The following is a 13315-nucleotide window of genomic DNA, read 5'->3' on the forward strand; positions in this document are numbered from 1 at the left end:
GGAAGGAGTTTGTAGAGAAAGGTAATCTAGGAAGCACTTGATTTTCTCCTTGTTTCATGGTGTTTGTGATACATGGGATAATTTCACAAATTTGAAATTTTGGGATAATTTTTCAAATTCTAATTATTTTATTTTAATATATCAACAGAAACTGGTGAATTTATTAGGTCTTTCCACTCAAAAAATTTGCAGGGAAATATAAAAAAACTAAAATATAATTGTAAGCCTATAATAATTAATTTTAAATATTCCTTAGTATATAAAAATCCATTTGATTGTATTTGGCTAAATATATCATCGTTTTTGTTAATGAGTACTATTATTTTGGAGAAAACACCAATATTAAGATTTTTTTTTAACTAAAATATAACATTTTTTATAAAAAGAAAATTCCCAAACAAATTCTTCTCTTCTACATCTTTGAGATTTCAACGCGCAAAAGCGCCAAACACAATCCAAATTTATAGTATTTGCAAAATATTACTATGTACCAACTAGTACTTTTTTAGTTTTCTTTATATATATATATATATTATGTAATGAAAGAGCTTAAAGATAGATGTGGTTGCATATTGGGCTTGATTTCTCTTTTTTATTTTATCTTAAAATAGATTTAATTTTAAAAATGTTGTTATTTATCACCGATGGAATCCATTACTAATTTAACTATTGGTAATCGATATACTTTTGGAAATATATATATATATATATATATATATATATTTATATAAGAAGAATAATTGTTTACATCATCTTTTAAAGCCTTTGTTAACCAACTAGGGCCTTCCTCTATCAAAATTCATTACAATCTATTGAGAAGCATGCCTAACCATTTTATGAGCAACTCAATTAGTTTTTCTACAAGCAAAAGAACATCTAAAACTACCAAAAATAATAAATCTTTAATATCCTCAACAAGAAATAATTAAAACCTAAAAAACACTAGAATCTTGAACGAGGGATACTGCCAATTGTGAATCACTCACAATTTCACCTTCATACAAACCATATTGTCTGCAAAAAATTAAAGCCTCTTTAATTGAGCTCCACAATATTACAAGAAAACAAAAAGGTTTAGCAAATGCAACCATCAACTTTCCTTTATTTATTTATTTATTTATTTATTTTTTAGGTGTGGGGATTGTAGTTCCTAAAAATATTCTTCAAAAGAAAAAAAAAAAAGTATGTTTTGATATTTCAAACTGAAACGTTCACATTTGTGATGAACATGGGTGACAAGTGGCAGTCTTTTGATTCTTCTTCTTTTTTTGGTCAAAAGAATTCTTCTAATTTGAATGGTGAGAAAAACAAATTTTGGATTCCCTTTCTTCCACAGCAAGGTCGATTTTCAAGGCAAATTAGATACCCAAAACTTTTGGAAATTATGATTCATGTCGATATCCCAATCGTAAAGTGCCATGTGGAAGATACATGTTTGGAGCTATACAAAGATATATTTCATTGCCAACCCGTTGTTGTCTATACTCTGTATATCTCAGTCTTTAACCAGAGTCAATCTCACAAATAGTTTTGATTTTTTAATTTTATATGGTGTCAGGTCCTCATATGCTGGGGTTTTGAAAGCCGTGGTTTGAAATTAGGGTCTTAAGTTCCGGAGGAAGAACGACAATTTTTAGTTTTTAAATTTTCTATGCTATATATATTACTATATATATATATATATATATTATACAAAATATATATATATGTATTCAATTTATAAATGAAAAGAAAAGTATATAAACATATTTTACTATATTTTTTAGAGGATTTATGTAAATTGTTTTTCTTTTTAAAAAATTCTTAATTATAATTTATATATGAAATCCAAATTGCAGACATAAAAATGCGAAGTTTAAAAAAAAAAAAAATAGAAAGGAAATCAAATGCTCAATAAGTGAAAAATTCGATTACAACATGTGAAAGAGTTTGTGGACCTCGATGGCTTAAAGCACTGTAAATACCGAGTACAACAAGCATGCATGGTACGGATTGAAAGCCTGATTTTTCCTTTGTTAAATCAATCAATCATTGGTTTATAAGCTCCGAAATCACTCGTTGTTGCCGACACTCAAAATTTTGTGATCAAAACTTATTAGACGTGGTTTTCTCAATAAGAGGCATGTACTCAATATTCTTTAGATATATACCATTGATAATCATATGGACAAGAGGATGGACTATAACTTGATTTGTTCTTTTTGTTACATGTGGCCATTGTGTTTAGAAGTTGTGTTGACATCAATGAATAAATAACTATAAATATATTCAGAATCTGAAATAATAGAAGTTATATCCAAGACATGCTATAAGGTGGATAAGACCAATAGGATCCACATCCTTTTATGGTGATTTAATTGGCCACTTTTATCGGTTAATTCTCTCTCATCTTAGATTTTTAGTTTTAAAAAATAAAAAATAAAAAATAAAAAAATTACTACGTAAAACCAAGGTTGCAAGAAGATAAATAAAAATGAAAATTTATTGGACGGCTTGGACATCCACATCAGCATATCTCCTAGAAAAGGATGAAGATATCTCTTTGAAGATCTTATTTTTAACAAATCAGAATAAGTTTTACTATCAAAATGAGTATTACTATTAAGTTGCTATTAGGTTCCACTGGTGAATTACCAGGTGAAACTAGTTTTACTATTGGTCAAGCCTATAAATGTTATCACATTCCATTAGAAATTAATATAGCTCAAAAGTGACAAAGATTAGTCACTTAATTGAAATATTATACCTTTTGTTGACGTAATGACATGTAAGACTAAGATTTGTCTATTTACCCAAAAAAGTGGAAGATTTGTTTAGTGATCCATCAATCCATCATTAACCAATCCATCATTAATTTTTATTGCTATTAGAGTATATACATATATATCGAAAGAGTTAGGTTTAATTAACGTCAATAATGCTGAGTTCCAACTACTCCACTCCCCAATATTAAAAAAAAATAAAAATAAATAAAATCACTTAATAATCCACGTTAAAAATGTTACCCAATTATTACTCAAATATATTGCCGCCCGTGCTTACTTCAGGTAATCAATTTGGAATGAGAATATCAAGTGGCTGCTAACACCGCAACCAAACTGTTTCTGCTGACAGCGAGCGAACAAGTAACCTGTTTGCATAGTTGTATGTATAAACTGAGGAAAAATGCAACGGCATATCATGACAAATGTTGATTTTTTTGTTACATAGTTATAAATTCTTATGAATAAAAACTAATTATATATTCAAAATACCAAAGGAATGTGTAACAAAGAGAAGATAAGCTGCCACTACGTTTGCTCTCAACAGAAAAGAGAACATTAGAAAACAGTGAACGTCTATAACATTATAATCTACCATTTTACTCATCATCTTTATATGGGTACTCTTCCGGAACTTGCTTCAGGAGTTTAACCTGCAACTCAAAAGCATCATCACCTCGAAGCATATCACGAAGCCATGTCACTTCAGTCTTCATGGATACCTGAAGATAGAAAAGAATGATGAAAAAGGCACTATGATGACAAGGTAACAAATTAACTTTTGAACTAGGGCAACCATCCAGATCTTCTCAAGCTACAGCAATTTTAAGATGTATACTATAACACTAGAAAGAAATGGCAATGAAAAACATTAGTCCTAGTAAATCAATAAATGATTTCAAAATCTCTCCAACTGTATATATTACAAAAACGTTAGAATCGTGGTATTGATCAATGCATTAGAAAATTAAAAGTAGAAATACGAGACAACATTCTGCCTCAGTAAATACCTGGGAAATATCACATGAGATGTGAACCACCTTTAAAGTATATACAAAGACACAAAAATATAGAAAATGATTTACTAGCAGTGGTCTGGCTTCTTGTTATACGTTACCTAATCGACACTCTAGTGGACAATAAAAAGCAATTTGTGATATTAACAGCACAACACAGCCTCTTCGCAAAAACCAAGCAGAGGGATGCATTTAAAGTCTAGAATATGTCAACTAAGTAAAATAATCTCATAGTTTGAGGAGAAAAGAATAAAACAAATAAAATAAATCCAAGCACGTTACTTTAAAGCAGAAGGAGCATAAGTTGGAACTCACCATCTCTAAGGCACCTCTGATAACTCCACTTAGGATGTTGCAATAATAAAGACCCTGACATGTATCAGGAAGCTCAACAAAGTCTACCAGAGGATTGTCCTCCAAAACAATGCTGCAACATGTCCCATCAGCATCCCAATTTGTTACAGATGCCGTGACTCCCAAGAACATTTTAAAACCTACCTGTACACAATTACTATTAGGAACAAATACAAACATTTGTTCCAAACATAACCACTTGACACTCTTTTAGGGAAGTTTTTAAGGTAAAATGTAATACAACTTCAAAAAAGAAAAAAAATAATAATAACAATAATAATGCAGCAAATATTTTGCAATCTAGCCAAATATGAGAAGCATGCCAGTTAAGCTGCAGGAGCTCATGAGAAGATAATTCGATAGTAACACTTTATCTTAGGAATAGAGTTTTACTAATATGATAATTCCATCAGAAAACATTTCTTATTAGAGTTTTTTTTGAGAAAACAGTGGAAATAAGTTCAGGACCAAAAATGAAACACCCCTCCTATGCCTACAGAGACAAGGGAAACAAAAAAACAAGCTCATAGACTTGCATAATAAATGGAGGAAACATTATGACATCTAAAATAATTTAGAGAGAAAGAAAGAACACAATTCATCAAACCAACGGTTTAAGCTTCTTTATTTACAATTGGCCAAATACTTTGCTAACATATCAGCCCAGTGGTTCTAGGGTTAAAAGGAATTCAACATACTGAAGTTGCAAACCACTACACAAAAGCCATTTCAAAAAATGACTGCACAATATTGGGCACTTTAAAACCATGTTGAGTTTGATCTACCTTTACAAAGCACATATTTTTTGGACTTGAAACTTACATCATTAATATAATTCAGCATACTGAGACCATATCTAAAGATCACAACTTCTGCTTGTTCCTACTGTAACCAGGGACAACATCAGAGGATAGTATTGTAGATGGTGTGGTGGTGATGAAGGAGAGTCTAAGAAGAATTGTAGTCTTTAAATCTGACTGTCCTACATGGGTTTTTACGCTCAATAACCTCCCACTATATTTTTTTAAGGATCTTATTATGCAAAGACATCTTCTTCAACCCTACAGCATTGCATTTAACATCAAAAACAACAAATAGTAACGATCCAAACACGAGAAACAACTACTTATGTGTCACCTTAAGAATTTAAAACACGAAATAGCATGTAACAAAAGTGTTTATTTGAATCAAATATAATATATTTCTGTTACAGTGCTATTAGACCAGCCTACACGTAGGAGGAACATTAGATTTAAGTCATATTATTTATACATCATTATCTTAAAATAAAAACTCGAGTCCATTTTCTTAAGCTATTGAAATTGATGGCAATAAAGCAATAAAAAAGATTCCCTACAAGGAAAAGAAAACAGGAAAATAGTTCAAAGATCACTCCAAGCAAAAATATCAATAATTGGAGTTTTTGTCTAAATGAAAATGAAAGCTAGAGAATTGTGATTGCAAATAAAACTTGATTTCCGTAGTTGATAATTCCATCAATTTAAATCTAAATCTTCTGGTGCTTGTGCTACAGACCTCGGCTATAAACTACCCATCTTCATATACTAAGTCTACCAACCAAAACATTTCTATCCTATTCCTTGCACCAACCGACAAAATTCTCCCACCCTTCAACACAGAAAAATAGCAAAGATATATCAGCTGAACAACAAAAGAGAATGTATAAGAAGTACTAAAGCACAACTACGCAACAAGTGGCATTGTGATGAAACTTATATAGGTAAGAACAAACAAAACTATTTAAATTTTTAAAAAGCTTCCAAACTTATATAGGTAAGAACAAACAAAACTATTTAAATTTTTAAAAAGCTTCCAAAATAAAAGTTAGGATATAATTTTAAGCCACTAAATCCGTTCATATAAGTTGAACCATCTGATAATTGACTGACCTTTGCAATTACTTCAGCAGTTTCTTTGAAGTCAACACATCTAGAAACGTTAGATTTCGCCAGAAACTCATCAATCAGACGAATACCAATATTATAGCCCCTGTGATACAAAATATCAGATTAATAAGCTAACCAGAAAATAAACTAAAAGGAAGAAATTAATTATTTGGAGTTGGTGATGATATGAAATTGCATACACTGTACACATGAATGGAGTCAGTATCACAACCTTTTTCTCAGCTTGATTCAAGGCAGCCAAAAATTAATTTGCTCTCAGTCATGCCCCAAAAGTACACAAATAAAAGTAATATATTACTATACTATCAACACAGATGCATAAGAATAGTAGTAGCCAAGAACTAACTAGTTCACAGACTTCTCAGGAAATTTGAAAAGTAAGCTCATCTATCCAACAATCAGTGTGGTCTAAGTTTTCTAATCAGGCTTTTCCTAATGATAAATTTCAGTCTGATAAAAGCAATCACATGGCCGAATACAAAACGTTTAGAGGAAGTTAAGACTCTGAACATACAAACAACACTTGATTTTGGTATTTGAATTGCTTAAAAAGTTCTTATAAAGGTAAAGCCCAAAAGCAAGTTGACATTAGATAAAACGTAACTAAAATTGCATGAAAACTTGAATAAAATAAAGTAAAATCATGTATGGAATTTCAACAGAGAATAAAGAACCCTTACATTTGATCAAGCTGTTTGTTAACCTCCTCGACCTCCTCCAGATCCGTAAGCAACTGGCGCACAATCGCGCCGTACGTCAAGGTAAACAGCTCGGCATTCTAAAAACAAATTCAATTTCAGAGATTAGTAAAACTTTCAAATTCAATAGCATCACAATTTTTTTTCTCTGGCGGAGAAATTAATAGCATCATTCTTCACACTTCGCATTAAATCCGTTTTAAAACATAGAGTAATTTTGATTCTGTTGCAGAGATCAACAGCGAAACTAAGAACAACAACAACAGCGCAAGATTCCAGGAGAAAAAAGTGAATACAAAATCCTTAAGCTATTTAAAAAAAAAAAATCATACAACAAAAATTCACGTTTGATTTGATGCAAGAAAGTATGGAAATGGGAAGTAAAACTGAAAAATTGAACAGAATAAAGGCTAATTTTCCCATGTATTTCTCGGTAACCAAACAAAGTGCCAAGTCAGGCATTTCTGCTTACCACGCGCTCAACGTTAGCGAAGATCGCGTCACCGGATCTAGGTGCAACGGGAGCCATGGAGATATAAGCTGAGAGTGCGAGAGAACGAGCGAAACAGTGCAGTGGAGGTGAAGCACAGGGCACTCAAGCTTCAGAATTCTGGTCCCAAAGACGAGACGAAGATGTTGTGGGCTTGAGCTATCGGATCCAGTCCATCACCGATCTACTGATACGAACTAAATGATCTGGATGCCCAACATTCTTCCTCTCCCCCGGTAAAGGTTCTGGCCCAATATTCAGTGACAAAATTTCGGCCCATGGTTAGTACAGCCCTCTCGAGTTTTGTCGTTTGCACCGCCACATTGGCAATCATTAATTAAGATAATTGCTTTTTGTTTTTTCTAATGTACTAAAAATTTAATATAAATAAGTGATCTGTAGCTATTTTTTAAAAAACTAATAACTATTTAATTTTTCTTATAATATACAGATTCCATTGTATTCCGTTATTAATTAACGTGACAAATAAAATTTGTATTCTTAATTGCTTATTGACGAAATGTTTAGGTCTCGAGTCACGAAAGCCACTTGTTTTTTTTTTATATTTGCTGTGGGTATTAAATTGATTGATAATATTAGGTTCCGTTGTTTCCTTCTGGTTTTAGAGGAATTTTACTTTTATGAAAGGACGGAGAAAAGAGACAAAAGGACGGAAGATACAAGAAAAGTCATTACACCCACTTTTAATTTAAATTTGTTTAATAAATAAATAAAACGCAATAAATATTATATACAATTGAACAAAAGTGAAGGCAAAATCCGTATTCCCGAGATGATACATCAATCTTTTCTTGTTTGTAGTCAATCCTTTAAAATAAAGTGGTGCTGCAACACATTCACCAAAAGCAAGTGGGGCTGCAACACTAGAGATAAAATACGCAAATTAAAATGTCTCTATAAATGTTGACGCTACATTTGGTTTTGCAATATGAAATCACTTTTTTCAGTTTGATATAAAATTAAATTAATAGGGGTATTATAGCTTATAAAATATAAAGTTTTCATGTTTGCGCTGCTTTAGACAGTGACATCATTTCCAGACATAAACAAATAAATAAATAAATAAATTTCTTTTAAATAAATGTAATTTGGTAAAACCAAACCAAACCAAAGAATGGTCCAATTATTTTTCACATTTTTTTGTTTTAAATATAAGTCCAGGTACAATGATTGACTCCGGCGTTGGTGTAGGGTCGAGAGTCTCGAAAGAAGAATCGTGAACAAACGGAGAAGGAATCTTTTATTTTTAGGTATCCAACGCTAAACTCCGTTACACAACTTGGAAAATAACGCCAAAAAAGGAGCGTCCACCTACCCCTTTTCCCACTTGCTTTCTATTTAATGATTACATACCCCCACGTCTTAGATAGGCGCGTGCTTTTATAGATTGCATTATATCTTTTTTTCCTTTATAGAGTTCGAGTTTAATTTTTTATCTTAATTATCTTCTATATGCAAACATCATTGATCCGTTACCCATAATCTTTTTTACATTATGTTTATCTTTTATAATTGTTTAGACTATAATATTAATTTTTTCAAATTAATATTTTTAGTTTATTAAAGTATTATTTTTGGAAGATTAATTAAATAGTATTAACTTCACATTAATGGAATATAATAGAAAAACAAAACTTGCACATGTATAAATTATGGTTTTGAAAGTGGTTTTTTTTTTTTTCAATTCACAAACGATTATAAGAATATAAACTAATTGGTTTATTTTTTTTAAAATTTATTTATTTTTACTTTATTGTTTTTAGTTAAAATTTTATTTTAAAAATCTTTTATTCATTAAGGCAATCGAATCTTTAGTTTTTCAATAATTAATACTCATAAATTTAAAAGACGACATATTGTTGAAAATTTTCGACTTTATTCCAACAACAATCATGCTTTTTCAACTTTATTCCAATAACAATCATGCTTTTGCAAGTGATAAAGCGATATGAATTAGAAACAAAAGTCATAAAATTATGACTTTAATGGCATTAGCATTACTCTATTTGTATTGTCATGAATTACAATAATTTTTTTGGTAATGTAATAAAAGTAACATATTATTCAATATCAAAAAAAAAAAGTTTTAGAACATGATCAAACATAATATTAGATTTAATGATAATAATTATATAATAGATGTTTTGAGGTTAGATATAATATATAAAATTATAAGGAGTGAACAAGGTACTTGATATAAAAAAAAAGAAAAAGAAAAAAATATTGAGAAATCATGTTAGTCTTTGAAGTTGAATGGATAAATGAAATAATGCATTGACAAAAAGAAGCTATTGATGATTAAGGCTTTGATTTAAAAAGAATTAGATTTATCCATTTTAAAACTATGATGATATTTGTTAAATATCTTATACATGTAATTTTGATTTTTAAATTATAAATTATATACTATAAAAATAAATAATCATTTAAAATAAATGATTTTGTTTCTAAAAAAACATAAACTAATTTTTGAATACATGATTAAACATACTATAAGTTCTAAAAAAACAAGATATTCATTACCAAATAAAAAAAAAAACAAGTTTTAAGAATAATAATAAAACACAATCGATTTGATCATTTATAATTTATTTAAATGTTGATGATCTTTATAGCATATAAATGGTAAAAAAAAGTAGAATTATGTGTTTTAAAGCTAATTAATTATATAATTCACCTAGAAATATATATATATATATATATACTGCATTAATTAAATAAATATTAAATTTCACTAGTAAAAAGAAAAATAAAAAACTAAAAACGTGAGTACAATCGCGATAGAGAGCGTGGGGGCGTGAACAACAAGGAGGAGAGGTATGCTAATCAAAAAATGGCCACGGGAGGATGGAGAGCCAATGGATTAAATTTAGAGAGAGACTAATCTTGGCGTGAAGGCCCGGGAATGACAAAGAAGGCGTATACACGTGGAGTCTGTCTATTGGTTGACGTTTAGGAAAGTTTACTTGTTCAAGTCGGCAATTGCTCCTATATAAACCACGGTCCTCCTGGCCCTTTCCTCATCCACAGCTCATATTGGCTTTGAATTCTTCATTTCTCTATTTTAGCGATTCTCTCTCAACCTCTCTCAAGGTATTTTCTCTCTGTTTCTTTCTCTTTTTCCCTTTCTTTTTATTTTTTATTTTTTATTTTTTATTTTTTATTTTTTTATTTTTTTTGTCATGTCGTTTTTTTATTGCGTGGTTTTGAGGCTTTTGCTTTTCAATTAATCTTAGAGCGATAGATTCTTGAAGATTTTTGTTATGGAAAATCTTTGTTTTTTCTTGTAGTTTTTCGTAGTTTACTTTTCTTACCATCGATTATTGCGATTAGATTCTAGTTCGTATATATTCCAAGATTTATCATGTTTTGATTTTTTTTTTCCCTCTGAAAAATTGTATTGAATAGTTTTTTTGTTTTCCTCTGCGCGATAAATTGTTTTGAATATATTTCTGGAAATTTTTTATACAGTATTAAATTTGTTTTGCATGTTTTTAATCTATTCGAGAGTTTTATTTGATATGGATAATTTTGAAGATTTAATTCCTAAAATCTTTTAAGATCTATAATAGGTTTCGTTTTGTGGTTCGTCTGTGATTTTTGTCCCGTAAATTCATCTAGGTTTTTTATTTGGATTTTTTTATTTTAATTTTTCTTCTTTTTTTTTTTGTTTTCAATTATAATTTTTTCTATTTGTTTTGTTTTTTTTTAGTTATAATTTATCAATTTTTGAAATCATAATTTAAATTCTCGGATTTTTGTTCTTTCGCTCTATTATTGTTATTATTTACTATCCCTTGATTATTTTTTTGTTTCGGATTATTCTGATATCATTCTTGGGGACCTACAGATGCAGATCTTTGTGAAAACCCTCACCGGCAAGACAATCACCCTCGAGGTGGAAAGCTCCGACACCATCGATAATGTTAAGGCCAAGATTCAAGATAAGGAAGGCATCCCACCAGACCAGCAAAGGCTGATCTTCGCCGGGAAGCAGCTCGAAGACGGCCGTACACTCGCTGACTACAACATCCAGAAGGAGTCCACCCTCCACCTGGTCCTCCGTCTCCGTGGTGGAATGCAAATCTTTGTCAAGACCCTCACCGGAAAAACCATTACTCTGGAGGTCGAAAGTTCCGACACTATTGACAACGTGAAGGCCAAGATTCAAGACAAGGAGGGTATCCCACCGGACCAGCAGAGGCTCATCTTCGCCGGAAAACAGCTTGAGGACGGCAGGACTCTTGCTGACTACAACATCCAGAAGGAATCCACCCTCCACTTGGTGCTTCGTCTCCGTGGTGGCATGCAAATCTTCGTCAAGACCCTTACCGGAAAGACGATCACCCTGGAGGTGGAAAGTTCCGATACCATTGACAATGTCAAGGCCAAAATCCAGGATAAGGAAGGAATCCCACCAGACCAGCAGAGGCTCATCTTCGCTGGTAAGCAGCTTGAGGATGGAAGGACCCTTGCTGACTACAACATCCAGAAGGAGTCGACCCTCCACTTGGTGCTCCGTCTCCGTGGTGGAATGCAGATTTTCGTTAAGACTTTGACAGGGAAAACCATCACTTTGGAGGTTGAAAGCTCGGACACCATTGACAATGTCAAGGCGAAGATTCAGGACAAGGAGGGAATTCCCCCAGATCAGCAGAGGCTTATCTTCGCTGGTAAGCAGCTCGAGGATGGGAGGACCCTTGCTGACTACAACATTCAGAAGGAGTCGACCCTGCACTTGGTTCTGAGACTGCGTGGTGGGATGCAGATTTTTGTGAAGACTCTGACCGGGAAGACCATCACCTTGGAGGTTGAGAGTTCCGACACCATTGACAATGTAAAGGCAAAAATTCAGGACAAGGAAGGCATCCCTCCAGACCAGCAGAGGCTGATTTTCGCTGGCAAGCAGCTTGAGGATGGGAGGACTCTGGCGGATTACAACATCCAGAAGGAGTCTACCCTGCACCTTGTCCTTCGCCTCCGTGGTGGTTTCTGAATCATGATTATGTTGTCTTATTAAGAATCTGTTTGTGGTGTTAGTAATGAATAAGTTTTTAGACTATTTGGTTATGTAATTTGTATTTTGTTATGGTTTTCTTTTAATCACTACTAATGGCCAATAGGTCATAAATAACTATGATTTCGTTTCCTATATAAAGCCTTGTGCTTTTCTCAAGATGTTTATCTGTGTTTGTGAATGTGGATGTTTATTGACTGTTATGATGTCTGTGGATCACTATCTATTTTCTTGTGTTATCATTTTCTTCTAAAATTTAGACCAGTGCTTGTAGCAGTGTTTGTTGCCGTGATAAAATCATATGATGAAGGCTAAGGCTGTAGGGGGAAGAGGAGAAGTATACTAAGTGGGTTTTGGGCGTAGTCAGTCAAAGCAATGCCCTGAATTTATTTCTATCGGTGTTGCTTTTGGACTAGTCGTTGAAGAAACTTGTTACCCCTGTAATTTCTGTCACTGAATGGGTGGTATCTGTCGTCTCACTATGAGGATGAGTATAAAATCCTACCGTGTTAAAGCCATTGTTAACGTGGTAATGTGAGCTCGAAGGCCGCAATGAATTGCTGTGGCTTGCGGAGTTAGATGCTTTCGACTTGCAACTTGCATGATTAGGAAACGGGTGAACGAGGGTAGAGCGACGGTAATGTAACTTGTGAGCTTCGAGTGTGGGACTAAAGGTGGGGGTTACATTGATCAAGCGGAGTATTTTTATCAATTCTTGGAAGGTAGACTGCTAGACGCAGATTACTGGTTTGGGGATGAAAAACCAATGTAATAATATTGTACGATGGTAGACGAAGTTTTTTGAGCTTGCTTTGATGGATTGCTGTGGCGGCTCGCCTAGTTTGATGTGTCAAACCAACATAATTATTATTGAAATGGTGGAAGATGGGGAATAATTTGTGTGCTCAGTGTGTGGATTTAGGGCGATCTCACATTGAACAAGCCAACTTATTTGAAGGATCAGTAGAGGGATTTGTATCTCTGTCTATTAGTGTCTTCAGTCTAAAGATTAGCTGAGGGGAAGCGCAT

At 32.4% G+C, this 13315-nt stretch overlaps 2 protein-coding genes across 2 annotated transcripts; one reads left to right on the forward strand and one right to left on the reverse strand.

Moving 5' to 3' along the window:
* Positions 1–3123: 3123 nt before the first annotated feature.
* Positions 3124–7460, reverse strand: LOC107432396 (uncharacterized). The gene is made up of 5 exons (XM_048467496.2): positions 7231–7460; positions 6741–6838; positions 6043–6142; positions 4094–4276; positions 3124–3484 (listed from the first exon to the last, which is right to left on the reverse strand). The coding sequence occupies exons 1-5, from the start codon at positions 7285–7287 to the stop codon at positions 3362–3364; spliced, it is 561 nt and encodes a 186-aa protein (XP_048323453.1). The 5' UTR covers positions 7288–7460; the 3' UTR covers positions 3124–3361.
* Positions 7461–10206: 2746 nt separating this feature from the next.
* Positions 10207–12447, forward strand: LOC107432461 (polyubiquitin). The gene is made up of 2 exons (XM_048467617.2): positions 10207–10362; positions 11120–12447. The coding sequence occupies exon 2, from the start codon at positions 11120–11122 to the stop codon at positions 12263–12265; it is 1146 nt and encodes a 381-aa protein (XP_048323574.1). The 5' UTR covers positions 10207–10362; the 3' UTR covers positions 12266–12447.
* Positions 12448–13315: the final 868 nt, after the last annotated feature.

Source organism: Ziziphus jujuba, chromosome 1 (genome assembly GCF_031755915.1).
Source record: "Ziziphus jujuba cultivar Dongzao chromosome 1, ASM3175591v1".
Classification (NCBI taxonomy): Eukaryota; Viridiplantae; Streptophyta; class Magnoliopsida; order Rosales; family Rhamnaceae; genus Ziziphus; species Ziziphus jujuba.

What these genes read in the sequence shown, in the direction of transcription:
- LOC107432396 (XM_048467496.2), bottom strand. Translation starts at nt 7,287, where the DNA reads ATGGCTCCCGTTGCACCTAGATCCGGTGACGCGATCTTCGCTAACGTT. An exon ending in CTGCTGAAGTAATTGCAAAG is followed by an intron (nt 4,277 to 6,042) that starts GTCAGTCAATTA and finishes AATTGTGTACAG; the next exon opens with GTAGGTTTTAAAATGTTCTT. An exon ending in TCAGAGGTGCCTTAGAGATG is followed by an intron (nt 3,485 to 4,093) that starts GTGAGTTCCAAC and finishes TTCTATCTTCAG; the next exon opens with GTATCCATGAAGACTGAAGT.
- LOC107432461 (XM_048467617.2), top strand. Translation starts at nt 11,120, where the DNA reads ATGCAGATCTTTGTGAAAACCCTCACCGGCAAGACAATCACCCTCGAG.